Consider the following 22,791-nt stretch of genomic DNA (forward strand, 5'->3'; position numbering starts at 1 on the left):
TATATATATATATATTATAAGCAATAGAATTAAGTATTAAAGGTAGAGTCCTTTGAAGATGCATAATGGCAGCCTTGGTAAACAAACTAGGACGACACCCAGGCTACAAAGTTTTATGTACATTATATTTCACTTCTATTTATATTTCAGTCCATACCATGGTATGGATGAAATATATTGTGTTCTCTCATGTTTCTCCTCCTTCTCCTGCCAAACAGTCAAAGGGATTCAACTCCGCCATCATTCAGCCAAATGACTTGAAATTTGGCATGTAGGTAGAGTGGGCCAATACCCCCAGGCAGTTTTTTCATTTTTTTAATACATGCCTTTGAAAAATTTTAAAGAAGGTTTTTTGGGGCATTTTTCGCCAAAAATGGATTTTTGGATCCTGAGCCCTAGTTTTACAACCAAATGATGTGAAATTCGGTATAAGGGTACCTTGAACATGTGTCTACAGAATAGCAGTCACATATTTGGCATACACCACTTCCAAATGACTCATTTGGGGGACTTTAATGGCTATTTTCAGCAAAAAAAAGGGCCAAAAGTGCTATACCCGTTCCATGTTCTATCTAAAGAATGGCCTGTTCCATCTGCCATTGGCCAATATTGGAACACGTGTTCCATTGCGGGTTACCTGAGGTCACATTGCACGTAAGTCGTGCGTAATGACCCACACATTCAATTTTATGTGCCTAAGACCTTCAAAATGTATCAAATCTCATCATTGTTAGTATTTGCATACCTGTAAAGATTAGTAAAGCTTTCGAGATTCAATGTGCTTGTTCTTGCATCTTTGTTCTCAATTACATGGCTACTATATACATTTGTAATTCATTTATTTGAGAATCTTTGCCAGTTTTACACTGGGGTAAGTTTGGAATAGTCCACTTTTGCGTGGGAGGGAGATGGACTAAAATATGCTGTATTTGTTCCCAAGCAAATGTCAGCCTTTCTAGTTTTTTGCTGTTTTTATAACGAGTAAAAGACTTGTTGGTTGTTACTCTGTACTCTCTCTCTCTCTCTCTATCTATCTGGTTTATCATATCAAGTTTATAATCTTTATCCCTTTCATTCAATTTGTGTCCCAAGATTTGTCATCCCTTAGTATCTTTCAAATCTACACATCTTGTTTTTTGGCCCTAGCTTCTTGCATTAGATTTAGTCTGGTGGCAGAGACCGATAAGCGTGCAATGCGGTCCATACAAAGTTTTTTTGTTGTTTCTATATCTTTGAGGTGTGCTCTTCCAGAATCTGAATGATGCCACTCTGTCATCCTTGGGCAATTCGCACAATATGCAAATTAAGGTGGCCATTACTGAAAATCAGTTTTTCGTCAATATCTCAGTAACTACTCATGGTATCAAAATAATTTTGGTGTCTATCCCCATCTTTTGAGGGATAATGAATTAAATCTAGCCATTTCAGTAAAGTTAGAACCACTATTTTTTGCTAAATATGCAAATTTGGGCCGCGCAATATGCAAATTAGGGCGGCCATTACTGAAAATCAGTTTTTCGTCAATATCTCAGTAACTACTCATGGTATCAGAATAATTTTGGTGTCTATCCCCATGTTTTGAGGGAAAACGAATGGAATTAAGCCATTTCAGTAAAGATCAAACCAGTTTTTTTGTGCTGAAATATGCAAATTAAAGCCGCACAATAGGCAAATCAAGGTGGCCATTACTGAAAATCTGTTTTCCGTCAATATCTCAGTAACTACATATGGTATTATAATATCTTTGGTGTCTTTCCCCATGTTTTTTTTGCAATAACTATTGAGCATAAGGCCATTTCAGTGGAGATCAAATAGATATTTTTTGTGCTTAATTTGCAAATTTAGGCCGCCATTACTGAAAGTCTGTTTTTCGTCAATATCTCAATAAATCTCATGGTATCAACAATAATTTTGATACAATACACATACATTTGTACTATACACATGTTTTGAAGGCTAGATAATCAGAATAAACCATCCCAGTATTAATCACACCAACATTTAATGCAAATTATGCAAAAACTAACCAGTATATAGCATGGGCGCCTGTACCTCTGAACACTGATAGGAATGTTAATAAATGATACAATCTGTTTAAAAAAATATTAGACCCTTCATAAGCCCACACCTGTGCCTTACCAGCGTCTGTGTACAGGCAGAATAAAGCGCTAACTTGACGTCCTGAATTTTATGTCAGCGTGGCCCGTGTAGAATTTAAGTCAGAGTTGAATTCTTCTTGATTCCCGGACAGGCCAAAATAGCCCGGTAGCCGCGGGGTGTCCCACGCCTGAAAGTGTCAAAAACAGCCCGGGAACTACCCGCCAGTGACTTTTTTTTTACAATTGGGACCAAAGCTTAACAGATCTCCAAAAAGATGACCGGCGGCCGCTCAAAAGTGCACAGTCCTAATTAAGGCAAAGGATGGGACCCTACCACTGTCTTAGGGGAGGACAAGCTTGCCAGGTGGGCAGAATACTTTTCAAAAAGTCTTAAACCGCTCAAGCCCTACCTCAGTAGCATTAGTCTTTGATGAACACCTACACCCATTACCTGTTGAGATCGAGGACATCTCCGAAGCTGAAGTCAGTCACCAGGCATGAATGGCATCACTTCAGAGATGCTTAAAGCCGAGGGTGACTGTGTTGTGAGATGGATGCTTTTCTGATCGCCGTACATCGCAAACGCTTTAATAGAACCATAACCATCTTCCCTAGTACGCCTTCCTTGGAATAAAGCAGGCATTCAACGGCGATCACAGGGAAGTGCTGGAGGACTGGAAGAACGGATCAGAAGTTAAGCTGGAGTCACATTTGAAACGGGACCTGCTCGGCATGTTCTCGGTGTAGACGCCGGCCGGCGTCATGAAGCCGAGCGTACGCCGGCTGTCAGGGTCACAATTGAATTTTCCTTTACGGCTCCCTGTCGGGGCGCTGAGGCGGCTTCTATGTAAAATTCACAAAATTTTTGTCCCCTTGACGACCGGTTTCTGTTAGGGACCCGTCCGGTGCCCAGTCAGTCTTCTGTCAGACCTGTGCGTGATGCGATAGGGTGCCGACTAGCTCTTGCATTCCGGCCGGGCAGCTACAGGGTCCCTGGCGGGGTCAAGGGGCGATCCTGGCAGGTCCCAGGCTGGTACGCCTGTGGCTGGTATGGTGGGTTCGGCCCTGCTGGTTGATGCGCAGACCAGTGTATGGTCACTATGACTGACTGATGATGTAGCTATGTCGAGAACAGCACAGTACCCTCTATATTGTCTATAACTACCTTCTTCTGAACAATTCTAGCACAGAACAACACACGTGACTTCATAATCTTGGACAGGTGTCTGTGCGTGACCCGGCGGCTAGGTTACGGTTTGGTCCGGTGAGGTTACGGGGTCGCTTCGGCGTACCTTGCCCGCCGGGGCCTGAAGTGATTTTAAGTTTGAGTCAAATCAATTTGGCGACGTCGCGGGGCCAAAAAATAGGCCGGCAGCCGTCGGGAACCCCGCCTATTGCCTTCCAGGTCCCGTTCCGAATTCGGTAGTGCCAAAACACAGGCTGAAAACGCGCCGAGCGGGCCCCTTTCTTGAATTGTGACATAGGCTTAAAGTGTGCATTCCAAAGAAGGGAAACCTGAATGAATGTGATAACTTAAGGGGAGTGACAATTCTTTTTTATACCAGTGAAGGTGTATGCCAAATGCCTCCTGAACCGCATGAGAGATGCAGTAGGCAAGGTCCTCTGGGAGCTGCGAGAAACAAGCTAGCTTTCGCTCAAAGAGATCCTGTGCTGAGCAGATCTTCACCCTGCGGTGGAGGAAATGTGCTGAACTGCAAACCCCTTTAGCTATCGGATTCATTGATTTCTGCAAGGCGTTTGATAGCATCTAAAGTCCCTCTTTATCATGTACAGTTATGGGCTGCCAAGTAAACTTATGTATACAGTTAAACAGATATACTGAAACTCGAAGTGTTGTGTACGGACGGTTGAAGGAATCTAGATACAGCGGGTGGTTTGAAGACGGATCCTCCAAGGTTGTGTCCTGTCACAGATCCTCTTTCCCGTGGCTATCGACTGGGTACTTGGGAAGCAACAGGAGAAAAGGGGGGTAAAGGGGGTTCCAGAGAAAAAGTTTGCCGACCTTGACTTTGCAGACGACATTGCGACATAGCGGAAAACACCAGAGATCTCCAACCCCCAGTGACCAACATAGTCCGTCTGCAGACAGCATTGGGCTCAGCATCAGGGCCAAAAGCAATTAACATGCTGATAGGGACACACGCTCCTCTTAGAAGTGTGACCATTGACGAGAACAAATTGAAAGTGGCGGAGAACTTCACCTACCTAGGGAGCTCCATCAACAACAAAGGACAGATGGACAATGAGCTAGACTGTAGACTTGGAATGGCCTCAGCAGCCTTCAACCAGCTTGGCTTTGAAACCTACTATGTGGAAATCAGCCAAGAAAAGAGACTGGAATCACTGCATGCTTCTGATAGTGAATGCGTGAGGAAGATCTTAAGCATCAGACGACAGGACTTCATACCCAACACAGATATATGAGCCAGAGCTAACCAACAGCCAGTGTCTACAATCATACGCAAGCGGCGTTTCATGCTAGAAGACGTCTGCCATCTAGACTTAAGTAAACTTAGAATTGTCTTTCAATATTGAACAGGTTTTGGGTCAGATAAACTATACCAAGGCATGTGCGTTTGCATGGAACATGGGTCGGAATTAGGACCCCTCCTTGCTGGCAGCCAGGTGCGTCGATAACAGACAAGGCCCAAATTTGCATATGTAGCAAAAAATAATGGTTCTATCTTTACTGAAATGGCTTAATTTAATTCGTTATCCCTCAAAACATGGGGATAGACACCAAAATTATTCTGATACCATGAGTAGTTACTGAGATATTGACGAAAAACAGATTTTCAGTAATGGCCGCCCTTATTTGCATATTGCGCGGCCCAAATTTGCATATTTAGCAAAAAATAGTGATTCTAACTTTACTGAAATGGCTAGATTTAATTCGTTATCCCTCAAAAGATGGGGATAGACACCAAAATTATTTTGATACCATGAGTAGTTACTGAGATATTGACGAAAACTGGATTTTCAGTAATGGCCACCTTAATTTGCATATTGTGCGAATTGCCCAAGGATGACAGAGTGGCATCATTCAGATTCTGAAAGAGCACACCTCAGAGATATAGAAACAACAAAAAAACTTTGTATGGACCGCATTGCAAGGTTCTCCAAAAATCAGGGGTTTGGCAACCGGACTAATTTAGGGTCTCCAGCGGATGCCATCCATGAAAATGACTTGGTGTGGCCTTACCTGTGTTTCCAGGTGTGACCCTGGTGATCTCCCCTCTGGTGTCCCTGATGGAGGACCAGCTGATAGCGTTACAGAACCTGGGGATCCCGGCAGCCATCCTCACAGCTAACACCAGCCGAGCTGAGGTCACACAGGTCCTCAACAGTCTGGTCGACAAGTCAGTACTCTCAACTACTAGTAAAATTGTACTTGCGTCTTTATTTACTCTTACTGTTACCTCACAAACCTTACTTAAGTCATTTTTCATCTTACGTTCAGGACCGGAACTTTGCCTGGAACTGTGCCTGATTCTGTAAAAAAATGCACCATCTAAAATTAGAATGTGGATTTTGAGGCAAAAAAATAAACGCATGTTTATGTTTATTTGTGAGGCGAGAGTACTGTGTCTTCAGTTTTAGTCTGGGACAATCTGTATCTGTATGGTTGGTATAACTGCTTGGCATAACACACCAGCTACCTGTATCTGTATCTGTATATATACAGATACAGATACAGGTATATAGCAGTTATAACTGCCCTTCAGCATAAAACACCAGCTTCACAATGTACAAGCAGTATACGTACGCGTGTGAGCATGTCGGCAGAATGTACTGCAACTGTGCAAAACTTTTCACAGATTTTGTTGAATGTTTGGTCAACATTGCATCAGAATTTTGCCTGTTGCAGAAACAACGTTTGAAACCTATAGATCACCCTTAAACATGCAAACACTGCCTTAAACGAGATGTTCTGAAGAAGTGCTATGTAACTTGTGCAACATGGATATGTCTTGATTCTACAGGAAGTCAGACTTGAAGCTGCTGTATGTGACTCCTGAGAAGGTGGCTAAGAGTAAGCGGTTCATGGCAAAGGTAGAGAAGATGCACGCTGTGGGCAGGTTTGCACGACTGGTCATTGATGAGATCCACTGCTGCAGCCAATGGGGACACGACTTCAGACCAGGTGAGATCGATATGGCAGCTTCTTTCCACACACACACACCATGGACAGTTATCCAGAGAGCACAGCTGTCTATGGTCAAGGACCACTTGATCAGGAATCTGACATTCCCTCCCCAATAACATTTAGGCATGGGTTTATTCAAACAGATCACACAGAGAGAAGAAATTATCAGTCCTTTAACCCAAAAAAGGTCAAAGAAGTCCTAGGAGTAACAACTTCAGATCAGACGTAAAATCCAGTCTCTGATGGAGGATAGAGTGAAGTGGAGTGGAGGATGGTTTTAAGTTTGGTTCTAGCAGGAACTCTACCAAAGTAAAGTAAGTAAGTATGTCATTACAAAATTTATATTGCTGGGGAAGAATGGCTGATTCCTCCTATATGTATATTTGGTATATTGCTCCACACCTCCTCCACCCATCCTGTAATTTCACTACGTGCATGTGTTTATAAAATAGGGAAATCTTTTTTTCTTATAATTGTAATGGAGATTGCTAGCTCCACCACATGCAATAATATATCATTCAGTCATCACCTTAGCAATGATTTTTATTGCCTGCTTTGTTACTAATGTTAGAACTTTTCTGTGTGCTTTACGGTAAATTATGATAATTTTGCTGTGTGTGATTTGACATTAGACTACAAGACTCTGGGTGTCCTGAAGCGTCAGTACCCCAATGTTCCCATCTTGGGCCTGACTGCCACTGCTACTTCATACGTCATCGAAGATGTGAAGGCTATACTCAGCATGCCCAGCTGTCTGCTGTTCAGGGCTTCATTTAACAGGCGCAACCTTTACTATGAGGTGAGTTTTAGTGCTGTAGCAGACATGCTGTTGTGTTGGGGTACATTATGTAACAAGTGGTAGTTGGGTTACATTTAATTTACTACGTAGTATGTAGCAAGTGGCAGTAGGGTTACTAGTATGTAGCAAGTGGCAGTTGGGTTACATTATGTAGCAAGTGGCAGTAGGGTTACTAGTATGTAGCAAGTGGCAGTTGGGTTACATTATGTAGCAAGTGGCAGTAGGGTTACCAGTATGTAGCAAGTGGCAGTTGGGTTACATTATGTAGCAAGTCACAGTTGGGTTACATTATGTAGCAAGTCACAGTTGGGTTACATTATGTACATGTAGCAAGTGGCAGTTGGGTTACATTATGTAGCAAGTGGCAGTTGGATAACATTATGTAGCAAGTGGCAGTTGGATTACATTATGTAGCACGTGGCAGTTGGGTTACATTTTGTAGCAAGTGGCAGTTGGGTTACATTATGTAGCAAGTCACAGTTGGGTTACATTTTGTAGCAAGTGGCAGTCGGGTTACATTATGTAGCAAGTGGCAGTCGGGTTACATTATGTAGCAAGTGGCAGTTGGGTTACATTATGTAGCAAGTGGTAGTTGGGTTACATTATGTAGCAAGTGGCAGTTGGGTTACATTATGTAGCAAGTGGCAGTTGGGTTACATTATGTACATGTAGCAAGTGGCAGGACAGATCTAGATTTGGAGCGGTAGCTATATTCATGTACATTGTATATATCCTTTGTCACTTTTTTACCTTTCGTCCAAGAAGGTTATGTTTTCTAGTAGCGTTTGTCTGTGTGTGGTGGGTGGTGTATGTGTGTGTGTGTGTGTGTGTGTGTGTGGTTTAGCAAGATAACTCGAGAAGCAGTGGATGGATTGGAATGAAACTTGGTAGGTGGGTAGGTCTTCATGAGACCTAGAAATGATTAGATTTTGGGCCCCCTGGCGGCTTTCCTAGGTACTGCAGCTGAACTTCCGGTTTTGATATTTCATGTTCTGGACATGCTAGGGTCACGAATTTTTTTTGGTAGATAGCTCTTGAGATAGGAAAGAAGTGACATGAGTTTGGGTCCCCTAGCGCCTTGTTCTGGAACTGCAGGAGCATTTGTTGAAAAAAATTTGAAGGACGATAACTCAAGAACCGGTTGACGTATTGTCGTGATTTTTGGTATGTAGGTAGTTGAAGTGATGCTTGACATAATTAGATGGCAATTATGCAAATCAGGAGCTAATTAATGAGGAAATTCTATAAATCTGCTTTGTTCGATAATAGAACTATGAAACACTTGTGGCATCTACTTGAGAACGAGAAAAACATCTGAGGATATAGATTATGTAAATGAGGACCTAATTTGCATAATTAATGGAAAATCCTCATAATTCCATAGTTGTAACTGCTGCACCCCGAATCTATACTTGCCACATTTAGAAGTTAAGTGAAGGTGAACATCAATAAACATAATTTATTCAAATCATGACCTAATTTGCATAATTTATGTGGAAGTGCTATAATAGCCTTTTTGTTAAGAGAAGGCTGTCATTGGGTGAAAAATATGATCAACTGATATAATCCATGCAAATGAGGCTCTTATTTACAAAATCAATGATTAAAATTGTATAAATCATCACCCGCAAGGGTTAACATTATTTGGTGAAGGTATGAGATCGTGGAACTCTTGTTTGGTTTGTTTTCCAGGTGCTTAGGAAACCATCTTCCCATGAAAATGTAATGGAGAAATTAGTTCAAGTAATCAACGACCGCTTCAAAGGACAGTCAGGTGAGGACATCTCTAACTGAAGCTAGATACTCTGTCACCTGACTCAAGTTGTGTGCAGTGCCTTTTCCAGGGACAAAACATTGGGGCCTGCCAGGGATTTGAACCACAAAACTTCAGAGTCAACAATCCTACCCACAAAACTTTGCAGACTTTTTCTTTTGCATTTTTCTGTACAAACATTTTCGCAGCTGTTCTACATGATCATCAGACCTCGAAATTAACTTTTCTTCCTATTGACCCAGCACTGTCCCAAAAATAAATTTCAATTGTCCCAAAGTGAGGATGAACTGTCCCAATAGCAACCTGTTTTTTTGAAAGTATTTTATGGCTTAGTTGAAGTCAACTTTATTTTGCTTACATTCTGACACCAAGGCATGCAATAATTGCAGAGTAGACAGAAAATTTGGGGGGTTTCCCGGAACCCAAATTATAAAGCGGGGACGTGTTAAGGATAAACAAAAAAAGGGCTGACTTTCTGATGTTCCCGAAAATGTCCCAAAGTGTCTTTTTAGTTGTCTTGGCCTAAATTTTAGTGGTCAGTGGCAATCGGGACACTGTTAATTTCGAGCCCTAATCCTTCCCCAGGAATCATCTACGTGTTCTCCAGACGAGAGGCAGAGCAGGTAGCGGGGGACCTGTTGAAGAGAGGTGTCCAGGCGGGGTACTACCACGCTGACCTGGACGCCAAGTACCGCAGTCTGATCCACAGGAAATGGCTGGCCAACACAATTCAGGTCTGGACATGAGATGTTCTTTTATACAACCAGTAAAGACTTGCACTTTGCTTATGTTTTGGTCTATCATGATCAGACATCTTTCACAGAGCATCTGACTGGAGTACTGCTTCTCACTGCCATATGTAGCCAGTGTAGGTGGCGCTTTAAGTTTTGTACTATATATCATTGGTTTATTATAGTCAGAAGTCTTTGTAGTGCTTTATGATAAGACATCATTTTCTTTTTCTCTGTGCTCTGGTTCTCAGGAAGGTAAAGATACAGTGACATTGAATTTATCATCTTGAGTTGTCCTCTATAGTACATAAATATAGAAATATAAATGCTTGTATGCAGTATTTCACAGAAAGTAGCACATGCAAAATGAACCTGTATGCCTTTGGTAATTATGATTTGTCTCCATGTAGGTTGTTGTTGCCACAATAGCATTTGGCATGGGGATAGACAAACCTGATGTACGTTTTGTCATCCACCACTCCATCAGCAAGTCCATGGAGAACTTCTACCAGGAGAGTGGGAGGGCAGGTAAGGTACATTTGTACATTTAGAATGAGAAATCAGGAAAGAATGGAAAAAAAGTTGTTTTGGCTCTGTTTCTTCTTCACGTAAACACGAAACATGTAAGGTCAATAACCTGGACCAGAGCTCTGTCACCATGGTAACTGATGCTGTAGCAGACATCATTTGTTGTGTTGAATTACATTATTATGTAGCAAGACAGAGTTGGAGGGGCTGGTTACTACATTGTACATACATGTACATGTACATCATGGGTGTGTTTGAGTAAGAATAAACAGAGCAGTATTTGTTGGGCTAGACCACTTGAAGGTAAACATTATGCATTTTCCTTTGTTTGAAAATGTTACCTTAAAGTTTCTTTAGTCAACATTTACATCATCAACAGATTTTTAACTGTTAAGGCCATTCCAATTTGATTTGTTTGTTTTGTTTTTTTGTTTGTTTTTTTCCAAAAAAAAATCTGAAGCGACAGGGAAAAAAAACAGGCCTAAGCATCCTGTGATAGCCACAAAATCTACAATTATAGGAGATATGAAGTCCAACATATCATGCCGGTTTACAATTCAAACAATGAATTTTAAAATTTTTGTCAAACCAATGCATTGATAGATGGAAAAACTGTAACAAGTAGGAAGACAGGAGTGTTAATTTCTTCAAGCGTTGCTTTGGGGCAAAATATGAGCATTTTGGAGTTGATTCAGAACCTGAATTTTTTTTTTTTGCAACTGCAGGCAGGGATGACCAGCCAGCCTACTGTATCCTGTACTACGGTTTCCAGGACATCTTCAGACAGAGCACCATGGTCATGACAGAACAAACAGGACAGCAGAAGCTGTATGGAATGGTGAAATACTGTCATGACATCAACAGGTATTTATCACATACATGTACTAGTATTACCGGTGTTGAAAGGTCTTGAAACAATTAATGTTTTTATTAAAAAAAGCTGGCCAGGGGCAAAGATGGAATTTAGCTGGTTGGGTGGTGTGAGTGTGATGATGATGATGTGTGACTCAAATAATTGGTCACCTTGGTGACTTGAACTACATGTAGACTAGTGCTAAAAATAATGAGACTGAACTTAGATAATAATGTATTACATGTATATGCTTTTTCTAACAGAGACTCACTCACTCACTATCCTGGCTTAGATTTTTCTGCTGCCGGTTTCCCTGTCCCAGGGGTGGGCAGCAGTCGGCTGTTCTGCACACCTCGCCTCCAGCTGGCTCTGTCCTGTGGGTCTGTGCTGGACAGACCACACTCCTTTATATCCTTCCGGATGCACTCTAACCAAGTTTTTCTCGGCCTGCCACGGCCTCTGTTGCCTGGCAACTGCAAGTCTGCGATGGTATTGATGCAGCCACTTGCTCTTTTAACGTGCCCGTACCATCGGAGGCGGCGTGATCGCAGTACTGAGGAGATGTCTTCCACACCTAACTTGGCAAGCAGGTTAGCTGAGGGGGTCTTGTCCTGGGCCTTGACACCACAGATCCACCTAATCATGGACCTGTCGTTTCGGCGCAGACGCTGAAGTGCCGATGCAGTAGGTGCCCATGTCTCACTCCCGTGGAGCAAGGCCGATCGTACACATGTGCTGAACACCTTGCCACGGGTTTTGAGGGATAGGTGTCTAGAAGTTAGGATCGGCAGCAGCTTCTTAAACTTTCCCCAGGCCACGCAGCATCTGGTGGTGGCAGCAAGCTCACAACCACCACCCGCACCGAGCATGTCCCCAAGGTAACAGAAGCTGGGTTCCACATCCAGCACCACCTCATCCACCGTGACTTGTGTTACAGGGCGAGCATCCAGTGGTCTTGCCTCACCACGACACCTAGGGCATACGTAGTTCCGCACAGCAGACAGACTACCTCTAATGCCGCAACACTTCTTGTGAACCCAGAAATCACATTCAGTACAGAGGATGGAGTTCACACCAACACCTGAACGGCACACAGCGCACGGGAAGGAGCCAGTGTCTCTCAGTATGTTCAGACCTTGACCTGAAATCATGATCTTAGTCTTCTTCATGTTGACCCGGAGACCCTTGCTTTCCATGTTCAGCTTCCAGGCCTTCAACCTAGCAATGCATTCCTCCAGGGAGTCTGCGATGACTACTAGATCATCAGCGTAGAGGAGCTCCCAGGGCAGACCAGTGCGGAATTCACGAGACAGGGCTTCCAGAACAAGGATGAAAAGCAGGGGGCTAAGGACAGATCCCTGATGGACGCCCACTCCAACTCCAAACTCCTCGCTGTACTGTCCGTTAACCCGCACACGGCTCCTGGCGTTAGAATACATGGCCTGGATCACCTTCACCGCCCACTCCTCCACGCCAAGGCTTCTCAGTGCCCACCACAGCACCTCTCTGGGAACACGGTCGAAAGCCTTCTCCAGATCAACGAAGGCAAAATACAGAGGCAAAATACAGATGCTTTTTCTAACAGAGAAGATTCTGTATTTTGTAGTTGTGTGGTTCATCAGTGGTTGCGTGTGGTAACTGTCACTTCTTGTTTCATCTGGCCAGTTTTTCCCTCCTGGTATCTGCTTGGTTTCATTCAAAAGGATGTATCTGACACCCAACCATTGACTTTCAGCACAATGCTTGCAGCCTTGTGGCCCTGACAAAAAAAAAGTAAAATGTACTTCTTTTAAAGCATGACTTCGGTAACTGGAACTTATGTGTCCAGAGTATATGTTATAGATTTTACAGGATTATATGTCATGTTATCTGGCTCTAGGTGTCGGCGGGCCATCATTGCTGACCACTTTGATGAAGGCTGGGACTCCACAAAATGTGGTGGCATGTGTGATGTCTGTGACCCTACTTTAGGTATGCAACAAACAAGCAACTAAGTTATTACAGCTATCTTACATACCAGTTGTAACATGAACACTTTTGTCCAAGACATTGTTACCAACCCAGTTACTTTTATGGGGGCCCGCATGCCCTTTTTTGCAGAGCGTAATTGGCCATTATAATTCTATGTAGAGCATAGACGGACCGCTCTTATTCAACGAAGAGCTTAATTGGTGCATTTTGCGTAGAACGTAATTCGCCATTTTGATTTTATGTAATGTGTTGTAGCTACCCGGAATTTATCTTAAAAACGTATTAGGGAGACTTCCTGAATTCAGCATAATACGATGTAGCCGGCTCTCAAAATTTAACATAGAGCACCTCGCAGTTTAGATTTGTTAACTCCATGAAAAATGGAGGTATTGTTTTTGGTGTGTCTGTCTATATGTCTGTCTGTCTGTCTGTCTGTGTGTGTGTCTGTCTGTCTGTGTGTGTTTCCGCAACTTTGTGGTCAGCATAACTTCAGAGCGCCTTTATGGATTATGATGATATTTGGTATGTTGGTAAGTCTTAGGAAGACAAACGTCAAGGTCAAATATGGGCCTCCTGGTGGATGACCTTGGTACTGCAGCAGAACTTTCGGTTTTTGTATCTTTTGTCCTGAACATGCTATGGTCTTGATGTTTTGGTGACAGATAGCTTTTCCTGTCAGGAATAAGTGGTGTGAGTTTGGTCCCCCTAGCAGCTTGTTCTGGAACTGCAGGGCACTTTCTGGCGAAATGTTTAAAGGCCAATAAGTCCAGATAGGAACAACGTATTTTCATAATTTTTGGTGTGTAGGTAGCTGAGAGAGAGATGTACATGATTAAATGTAAATTATGCAAATGAGGACTTTATTTGCATAATTAATGAGGAAATTCTATGATTACAGTGTTTTACATTATACTACTTTCATAGATGTAATGTATGTAACCTATGGCAGGCAGAACATCAACAGATACTAATTATGCAAATGATGACCTAATTTGCATAATTTATGCAAAAATTATATGATTTCTTAATGGTGAATAATGGGAATGTCATACTTTTGACATCTGTAAGTTAATCAAAAGTTAACATACATCACGATGCATATATCATGTTAATGCAGAGGTAATTTGCATAATTAAGGAGGAAATTTACATTTACATATCAAGCCCAAATTTCATGGAAGTATGAAGTCTCGGAATTCTTGTTATCTCTGTTCTTAAGCTTTTTTCAAATGTTAATGAATTGAATGATTTACCAAGCCTATTTTTTGCAGTCACCATAACAGAAGAAGTAGACATCACCAATCTCTGCCAAGAGGTCATCACAGTCATCCAATCAGCAAAGGCGAAAGAAGAGCGTCTGACCGGGCTGAAGGTAGCCGACAGCTGGTTGGGTAGAGGGGACAAGCGGAGGAAAAACCACCCCCCGTGGCTGAGTCGTGAGATAGGGGAGAGAGTCATCACACACATGCTCCTGGAGGGTTACCTGAGAGAAGACTACCACTTCACACCTTACAGCACCATCAGTTATCTCATTCCAGGTACTTTTTAGAAAAGATTAACTGATACATGTATGAGTCTGCTTCCTGCAACTAGTTATAGGTTCATAATTATATACAACATGTATTAGTCATTATTTCTAGAATCAACAGGATTTTTCTGAAATTACCGGGTATATATACAAGGTGTGGAAAAGTCCATACATTGTATGTATTGGGTGGTTGGGTGTCAGATACATTACATAGCCACTATTATGAATTAAAACCAAGCAGATGTTGAGAGGGAAAGACTGGCTGAATGAAACAATAAGTGACACAATTTTTGATTGCACGTAACTGCTAATAAACTATGATAGTTATTACACTTTTTTCTGTTGGAAAGAGCTTATGATACATTATGAGTCCAATTCATGTCACCAAGATGAACTGTGAATTATTTGAGTCACACATCGTCATCACACTTTCACCACCCATAGCTATTCCCATCTTAGTTCCTGGTCAACTTTAAAAACAAAAGGATTTTTTTGTTATGTTTGCCGAAGGAAAACATTGTTTTTGCTATGTTTCCTCTTCTTCTCCAAACAAATAAGGTCAGTGACCTGAACCAGACGTCTGTCACCATGGTAATTATTTTTAATGTATTGTTTTATTTCTTTAGGACCCAAGAGCCACATGCTGATGAGTGGGGGTGTTCAGGTGGCACTCTGTATTCCAAACAAGAGGAAAAAGAGTAGGACATCCGCTGCAGCAAGTAGTACTGTGACATTGGGAACAACCAGAGATGCAGCTTCAAGTATGGTAGAAGCCACAACTGGGAACCAGAAAGTATCCAGTACAGAAGTGAAACCAAACATTGTCAGCATTGCAAGAAGGGACAGCTTCACAGGGCCTCAGAATACACAAGATACAGATTGTATCGTGATTTTGGATGATGATGATGATGATTTTGCTATCAAAGAGATAACGGGCAAAGACAATGTTGATCTCAGAGAGATAGGAAGCGGAGACCACACTGGCTACTCCAACACACAGTCTACCTCTCAGGGCAAGTTACAGAAAATAACTGGCACAAACGCAGTCAGGAAAGGAGATGGAAAGCAACATCGTAAGTTGAAGAGGAAGAGTGGGGTCTCAGATCAGCTGCATAGGAAGAAACATATCAAGAGTGGTGACTCCTGGAAAAGCCATGCTCATGATAAGACAGACTTTTCATAGGTTAACAGCAAAGGAACAAATAGAGTTGCAGAAATTTGTTGAAAGAACAGATAAAAGTCAGAATCTTGTTATTGATTGAGGCAGTACTTTAAATTAGGCTCATTTTCAAGAAAGTTACTAGTGGTTGAAAAAGGAGAGAATGAGAACCAACCTCTTTCAGGGCACAACTAGTTACAAAGTCAGCACAAATTTACTAGATTATTTATACCACCAAGTCTGTTTCTAACAGATGTTTGGGTTAGTGTTGGCCATAGACTACAGACATGGTTAAACAATTAACACTCTGGAAACATAGATGTTTTATTTATTGCTTCATGTAGCAATTGTTTATTTACAATTATAATATGGTACATTCAGATATTAGAAACTATTTGATTGGGACCATTTTTATTATCCAGAAGGTAAAATATTGTGCAAAAAATGTACAATAGTCTGTATTTCAACAGTTCATTCAAATCTGATTTGTTTATGGAACAAGAGTCGTCATGCCTCTGGAAATAATTCATGCTGGTGGTACGTAAGATTAAATGCAACCCAGTCCAAGTGGTGACTACTAAGCCTTATTGTGTATGTTATTATTTTTACAAAATCATTGTCTTCAGCTGAATCTTGTCTACATACATGTAAGAGCTCACAGACCTACCCTGAACAGAGACGGGGGCGACACAAGTTATCTTGCACATATGACCCAATACTATTATGGTCACGTGTCTCTGACAGCACGTTCCAAGAGTAGACGGGTCCATTCTGGATCCGTGAACAAGGTTGACTGAGTCAGCCAAAAATTTGGGAAAAGTTTCATTGTAGTGGCAGTTAAAGTTTACTTTTATTTCATTACTAGCCTGGTTACCAGGCCTATTTTAGCTCCCAAGTCTTTATCTGCTATTTGCTGAGAGGATAAAGACTCGGGACTCGGTTAACCAGGCAAAATCAGTACTAGTGCTAACTGGACGGTGCAGCTGTGTGGCGTGAAGGGACAGTCAGTTGAGGCAGCAGGTTACATGTAGAGATGATGTCCACCTTCTCCTGCAGACTCACCAGGTCTCTCTGGATCACACTCAGGTTATGGGTCACATCCTGAGGAGGAGGGGGGCAGAGAGCATGTAAAGCATTATTATGTTAACCTTAGAAGGAAAACATACTGTTTTTGCTCTGTTTCTTCTTCTTCTCCAAACAGTGACCTCTGACCTGACCAATTACAGGATTTGTTGACGTTTGTCACCATGGTGACTGGTGTTGGGTTACATAATGTTGCAATTTCACGGTCTGCTCTGCTCCTGTCACCATATACTAGTAGTACATGTACATGTATGTGAATGTGTTTGAGTAAAAATTAACAGAGCAGACCATGTCCGAAGGTAAACATTATGCATTTGCTTTGAAAACGTTACTAGTACTTCTCTAGTTTCTTACACTTTTTGATTTCAAGCTAGCCAGCCTGAAAGTACTGATTAAGCCTGAAATTTTCTTGTGTCATCTCAATTTTTTAAGTTAGGCCACACCAATTTAATTTGTTGGTTCTCGGATTTGCCTCTTCATTTTTTTCTGATTTCCAAAAAAAAAAGTTTCTGATTCTAAATCAACTCAAATATGTTCATATTTTGCCCCCAACAGTTGAGGAAAGTCCTTTTCTTCCTAGTTGTTAAAGCTTTTCCATCTATCAATGCAGTGGTTTGATACCTGGCCCACTAAAATAACAGACCCTATCCTTGGTGCTGAACTGCTCTCATTTGTACATTTTAACTCTTTATATTTCCCCTAATAGTACAGTATTTTCTTAGTAATTGTGACTACTTGGCCCACGAAAATTCATCCCTCACCTGTAGTGCTGCTTTAGACTTAATGAGATGTTCTGTGGAGGTGTGTATGGTCCTGTTGCCATGGTGATAGGAAACTGACAGAAATTCTCTGATATTCTTCTTCAGACTTCTGTTCCTCTCATCTGTTAACAAGAAATGTTTTTAATGTCAGGACATGTTACCATGAAGAAATATGTACAAGTCAAATGTATGACATGATTTTTTTGTATAACGTCATGCCATCAAGTAAAAGAGTTATCAACCAAGGATTGAGGACTGGTGTTCAAAAACTTGTTTTCCCTAGAACTATTGTAGAATGGACCTTGCTGCCACTAAGAACAGGGGAATCATCACTTAGTCTAGATACCTTTCTTTAAACAACATTTACAGTTAGATTTGCAAAGGTTAGGTGTAACAGGTCCTTTGGTGTAATCTAGCCAGCTGCTATGTGCTAGTGAAGCTGGTGTGTTACGTTGAATGGCATTTATACTGGCTATACAGTTACAGGACAGAATACTAATGTTAGTACATTGTAGAATTTCACCCCCTAAATTATTGAATCCTTGGCTTTATACATATTGTTTGGTGAATCATACTAAGAGACTGTCCAAAGTAGAGATCTTTTCTAGTGGAACTGAATGAAGTACATACATACATACAACACTCAACATAGTGACTGTATTAATCATTGCCTACCTAGTTTCTTGTGCAGCAATGTGTTGTACTTTGGAGGAATTTTCTCTATTTCTGGTTTTCCCACTTGAGGCTGTCCTCCACCCTCTGCTGTTGCCTCTGTAAAAAGAAATGTTTGCATATATTGAGCAGTAGATACTAAAGTATGTGTTCTGCCCTAGGTTTAAGTTTACTCTGTGTCATGACACACAAATGGCATAAATTGGATTGGGTAAGTACAAGCTCTGAAGTACAAAAAAAAAAGAAAGGTAGCACCATAGCCTCTTTGAGACTGTATGTACATGTTGTGACAGCATGTCTAGGGAATGGTATTGGAAGGCAAAGCGATGATTCCTCTCCTTCCATCGCTTTTTACCTCCCCAACAAAAGTTAGGTACCCATTTTATACTTGCCGGTGGAAGTGAGGAAAGCTGTCTAAATTATTAGTCTTTCCCAAGACCAAATAATAATAAAGCATCTATTGTCTCTGATGCTGGGATCGTGGAAAAAGGCAGGATTTTTATACAAAAATTTTAGCCTCTACCAGGCTTCAATGGCGACTGTCAAGAGTATGTATTGGCTAAACAGACAACAGGCCAGTTGAGTTACATTTGTGGCCCGCTAAAGGTGTACAGTTCATGCAGAGCAGTAAACTGCACTCCTTTAGAGGAACAACTCCCCTAGAATGTCATGATCTGTCTAAAAATAGTATATGGCCAATTTCCACTCTTTCCAGCCACTTCTGAAGCCTGGCAGAGGCTATAAGAGATGTTACCTGCTGTTGCCGGCTGCTGCTGCTTGTCTGTTGGCAGCACCTTTGTCCCCTGTTCTGTATCAGACTCATCGTCATCATCATCATCAGTCTCTGACGCCTCCCCACTCACAACCACTCCTGCCTTCTGGCTAGAATCTAACATCAGGAGGGAAAAAGTCTGTATTTAAGATCTAATGAGCAAACTGACTATGGTAGGGTATTTCTGTTTACCTTCACAAAAGGAAACAGTAATTTGTTTTGCTCAGTTTCTTCTTCCTCTCCAAACAAATAAAGTCAATGACCTGGAGCAGATGTCTGTCACCATGGTAACTGGTGCTGTAGCAGACACCCTGTGGTACTGTGTTACATTATGTAGCAGAACAGAGTTGGAGAGTGCTCACCATACAAAAGAATGTACATGTATTTGACTTTGAATAACAATAAATAGTGTTGTTGGGCTAGACCTGGTGAAAGTAAACATTGTGCATTTGCTTTGAGATATGTTACCTTTCTAGTTAACATTCGTTTTTGGCCTTTAAAAGATAGATAAAGAGGCAATTTTGCAAAAATTCAAACACAAAACGCTTGTAATTATTGAACAGTACGGGTTCGAGTGACAGTATAAAGTGACTGAGTCCAACGGATCCTGGACCTTATGACCTAGTACGGTGGTATGGTCAAAATGTAATAGTAGCAGCCTGGGTTTGATTCCCAGGAGTCCTCTTTTGTGTCTACATGTTTCTGAATTGCTCACCCCTAGTAACAAAAGGACCCTTCAGACAAGTCAGTTGGCTGCACTACACACCCACCTGACATGCCCCCCCTGCCCGGACCCCCCTCCAGTATGGCTGCCACCTCCCCGTCTGACTCCTCTGACTCTGATGCCTCTCCTGCCACCACCACTGGGAACCCTGACGGCTGGCTAGACATGGCTTCTCTGAGTCAGGGCTGGAGACACAGAAAAATGTTTAATTTAAAGCACTGACAAAATACGATATCAGGATCCGGAGGATAAAATAGAAAATATTTTGGATCAGTGGATGAGGTAATCTTCTGTATCTGATATTGAAATTTACTGCCAAAACAAGCTACGTGAGGCATCTATTTATTTTTTTGGTACCACCCATAAATAGCAGGGTCTGTTTACGATACGAAATAAGCAACTTAAGTGACACTTTACTGTCAGCGACATCACATATCAATCAAGCTGGTGTGTTACGCCGAAAGGCGGTTATACCGGCTATACAGATACAGCTACAGATAACGTTACATACACTACTTTGCCTTGCAGATATTAATATATTTTGTCTATGCAAGGAGCTTCAAATATTTTGGGGTGAAGCTCCTTGATCTATGTTATGGGAGAGAATTCATTCAACTCTCTATATTAAAATTTGACCATAAAAACGCGACAAACACACTTACTGTACGTACTTTGCTTTGCCTGAATTTGTTTTTCAAACCCGGAAGTCAACTCTTCTGGTCAAAGGTTACTACCCAAAATGCATCGCGATTGTGCTTTGGAGAAAAGTGTGTCGCGACGTCTCGAAATTCGTCAACAACGTCTTTTAGTAAGTTTTACTCTGATCTAAGAAACCTTGAGACTTTGAGGCAGTGCCAGACGATTTTTTTAAGGTTTTGGGGATTGAAGGAAGGCGGGATTCTGAGACGAATGCCGGCGGAAGAGCAAGGAAAACGCACAAGAGACCGCGAGAAAGACAGGAACTTTCAGACAAACATGGCGGAGAAGGAACACTACTCCTCCAGGAGACGATCTCCTTTGGTAAGACGTTAGATTGAATGTCTTAGAGGTTCAGACGACAGTAAGAAAATGTTTGTATGTATCTATGATAGTATGAGTAGTTTGAATGCAGTGATGTACTTCACAGTTTTGTTGTGACCTAGATTTGCATGATGCCAAGAAGTCTTTATTATTTATTGACGAGCTTACACACGATAAAATTATTTCATGGCTCGTACACATATCCAGAGATCTCACCTGATTTTTTTAGGGGTTAGGTATAGAAGCTAGAGCCCTGACAAAGACGCATGTTTAGAGAGACGTATAGTTCATAATCAGATAGAATCCTGTTTACTACATAGTTGAGAAAAAAAACTGATATCTGGATTTTCGGTTGGTGCTGTAACTAGTGTAAGAAACAGGAAGAGTGAGTAGAAACTGATAAAAAAAACCTGGTCTCGGGCCAGGGTTCGAACCCACGAACGAACGTGCCGATGCTCTAACATTCGGCATAAAGGTCTAGACCCATCGACCAAGTCAGTTGGTAGCGCCTATGAACCCCCCACTGTTACATTGTCTACAAACAAATGTAATTTTGTGCTTCAGGTGGAGAAGAAGTCCAAAGACTCTCAGAGGAGGAGAGAGGAGGAGAGGTTAGACCGCAGACACACAGACAGGACAGAGCAGCGCTCACGGAGCCCAGCAAGGAACCGTGGGGAGGACAGCCGGGATAGAGGGAGGGAGAGAAGCAGGGAGAGAGAAAGGAGGAGAGACAGAAGCAGAGAGAGGGACCACAGACGAGTGGACAGGGGTGTGAGGGAGGGGGAGAGAGGGGGGAGGCAGCAGCACAGAAGAAGGGATGAACGGGAGAGAGAGGAAAGAAAGTTTGTGAGAGTGAAGGAAGAGAGGGACAGGAATGACGAGAGAAGACGAGAGGATAAACAGAGGAAACCTGAGAATCCCTTCCAGACAGAAGAGGGCACAGAAGGTGGGGAGGAAGAAGAAGCCAACAAGGACCAACCCAACTTTGAACTCTCAGGAGCACTGACGGAAGAGACCAACAAGTTCCGAGGAGTCGTGATAAAGTATCGTGAGCCGCCCGAGGCTCGCAAACCGAGGAAACGGTGGCGGCTATACCCCTTCAAGGGTGAAGAGGCGTTAAAACCACTCCACATCCACCGGCAGAGCGCGTACTTGCTCGGGCGCGAGAGACTCGTGGCAGACATACCAATAGACCACCCGTCGTGCTCGAAACAGCACGCCGCGCTCCAGTATCGGCTGGTGGACTACGAGAAACCGGACGGCACGACGGGGCGGCGCGTGAAACCGTACATCATCGACCTGGAGTCGGCAAACGGCACGTACGTGAACAACCAGAGGATAGAGGCCAGTCGGTACGTGGAACTGATGGAGAAAGACGTGGTGAAGTTCGGGTACAGCTCGCGGGAATATGTTCTCCTGCACGATACCTCCGACACCTCAGGGGTGCAGGCCGGGGAGGATGATGAAGGGTTGGATGACTAGACATACTTCATGCCCGTAGCCAGGATTTTGAATGGGGGGTTCTTCCCAAATTATGTCCGAGGGACCAGCGAGTGCCATAGGCACGAGGCGAGTGCTGAATTGGCAAACTTCCTCCGGGGGCATGCTTCCTTATAAGATTTTCAAAATTGAACCTTCTGAAATGGCATTTTTGAGAGGATTTCAAAGGAAAAATCAGAGATAACTTTTTATTCAACGACAAAGTGAGCAGATTTTTCAGGATTCCAGCCTTGCTGGTGATACAAATCAGTCCATCTTATAAAGAAAAATCTTGGACCTGTAGATAAAGACAAAAGTGGACCTTTGAGCCTTGTGGGGGGGCGTTTTTCTGAATTCCCCCTGGCTACGGGCATGTACTTGTCAGTTGTGCATCTGTTAGTGTTTGTTTATCCCCTGTAGTGTTGTCATACAACAGTTTGGTGCCTTGTTTTTTGTGAGTAGAGTGTGTCAAACCCCTGTCACACATTCAGGTTACTACTATACATGTAGTACCTTTCCATGACCATGGCAGTGGGGGTATATTCCGCTATATATGTGTGATACTGATAGGGGCTTCAGGGGACATTGTAAATATCATTCAGAAGTTACTAGGGTTGGTTTAATGATGTATCTTTTTTAATGTGTTGATGGAGATTGCAAGTATACCATGA

At 42.3% G+C, this 22,791-nt stretch overlaps 3 protein-coding genes across 3 annotated transcripts in view; 2 read left to right on the forward strand and 1 right to left on the reverse strand.

Annotated features, from left to right (window-relative positions):
- Nucleotides 1-15,726, forward strand: part of LOC109464604 (ATP-dependent DNA helicase Q1-like) — a 17,743-nt gene extending 2,017 nt beyond the window's left edge. The window contains exons 4-13 of the mRNA XM_019761611.1: nt 5,335-5,479; nt 6,104-6,264; nt 6,900-7,066; nt 8,759-8,840; nt 9,426-9,574; nt 9,982-10,099; nt 10,825-10,963; nt 12,832-12,923; nt 14,194-14,460; nt 15,077-15,726. Of these exons, the coding sequence (XP_019617170.1) occupies nt 5,335-5,479; nt 6,104-6,264; nt 6,900-7,066; nt 8,759-8,840; nt 9,426-9,574; nt 9,982-10,099; nt 10,825-10,963; nt 12,832-12,923; nt 14,194-14,460; nt 15,077-15,633 (1,877 nt within the window). The 3' untranslated portion in view covers nt 15,634-15,726. The remainder of the gene's footprint in view (nt 1-5,334; nt 5,480-6,103; nt 6,265-6,899; nt 7,067-8,758; nt 8,841-9,425; nt 9,575-9,981; nt 10,100-10,824; nt 10,964-12,831; nt 12,924-14,193; nt 14,461-15,076) is intronic.
- A 271-nt stretch (nt 15,727-15,997) lies between these two features.
- On the reverse strand, nt 15,998-19,799 carry LOC109464625 (biogenesis of lysosome-related organelles complex 1 subunit 3-like). The gene is made up of 5 exons (XM_019761638.1): nt 19,668-19,799; nt 18,880-19,014; nt 18,129-18,224; nt 17,454-17,575; nt 15,998-16,710 (listed from the first exon to the last, which is right to left on the reverse strand). Exons 1-5 carry the CDS (start codon nt 19,786-19,788, stop codon nt 16,576-16,578), a joined length of 609 nt encoding a protein of 202 aa, XP_019617197.1. The 5' UTR covers nt 19,789-19,799; the 3' UTR covers nt 15,998-16,575.
- Nucleotides 19,800-20,367: 568 nt separating this feature from the next.
- LOC109464735 (smad nuclear-interacting protein 1-like) lies at nt 20,368-22,227 on the forward strand. Its single transcript, XM_019761807.1, has 2 exons — nt 20,368-20,641; nt 21,206-22,227. Exons 1-2 carry the CDS (start codon nt 20,531-20,533, stop codon nt 22,121-22,123), a joined length of 1,029 nt encoding a protein of 342 aa, XP_019617366.1. The 5' UTR covers nt 20,368-20,530; the 3' UTR covers nt 22,124-22,227.
- The last annotated feature ends 564 nt before the right edge of the window (nt 22,228-22,791 follow it).

The sequence above is a fragment of the Branchiostoma belcheri genome, unplaced genomic scaffold, assembly GCF_001625305.1.
Source record: "Branchiostoma belcheri isolate BF01 breed outbred unplaced genomic scaffold, Haploidv18h27 scaffold14, whole genome shotgun sequence".
In the NCBI taxonomy this organism is placed as follows: domain Eukaryota; kingdom Metazoa; phylum Chordata; class Leptocardii; order Amphioxiformes; family Branchiostomatidae; genus Branchiostoma; species Branchiostoma belcheri.

Excerpts from the sequence above, each read along its gene's own strand:
- LOC109464625 (XM_019761638.1), bottom strand. The coding sequence starts at position 19,788 with ATGTCTAGCCAGCCGTCAGGGTTCCCAGTGGTGGTGGCAGGAGAGGCA. Across the intron at positions 18,225-18,879 it reads GCAGCAGCCGGCAACAGCAG|AGGCAACAGCAGAGGGTGGA; the intron begins GTAACATCTCTT and ends TTCTTTTTACAG. Across the intron at positions 17,576-18,128 it reads ATTGCTGCACAAGAAACTAG|ATGAGAGGAACAGAAGTCTG; the intron begins GTAGGCAATGAT and ends TCTTGTTAACAG.
- LOC109464735 (XM_019761807.1), top strand. The coding sequence starts at position 20,531 with ATGCCGGCGGAAGAGCAAGGAAAACGCACAAGAGACCGCGAGAAAGAC. Across the intron at positions 20,642-21,205 it reads CCAGGAGACGATCTCCTTTG|GTGGAGAAGAAGTCCAAAGA; the intron begins GTAAGACGTTAG and ends TTTGTGCTTCAG.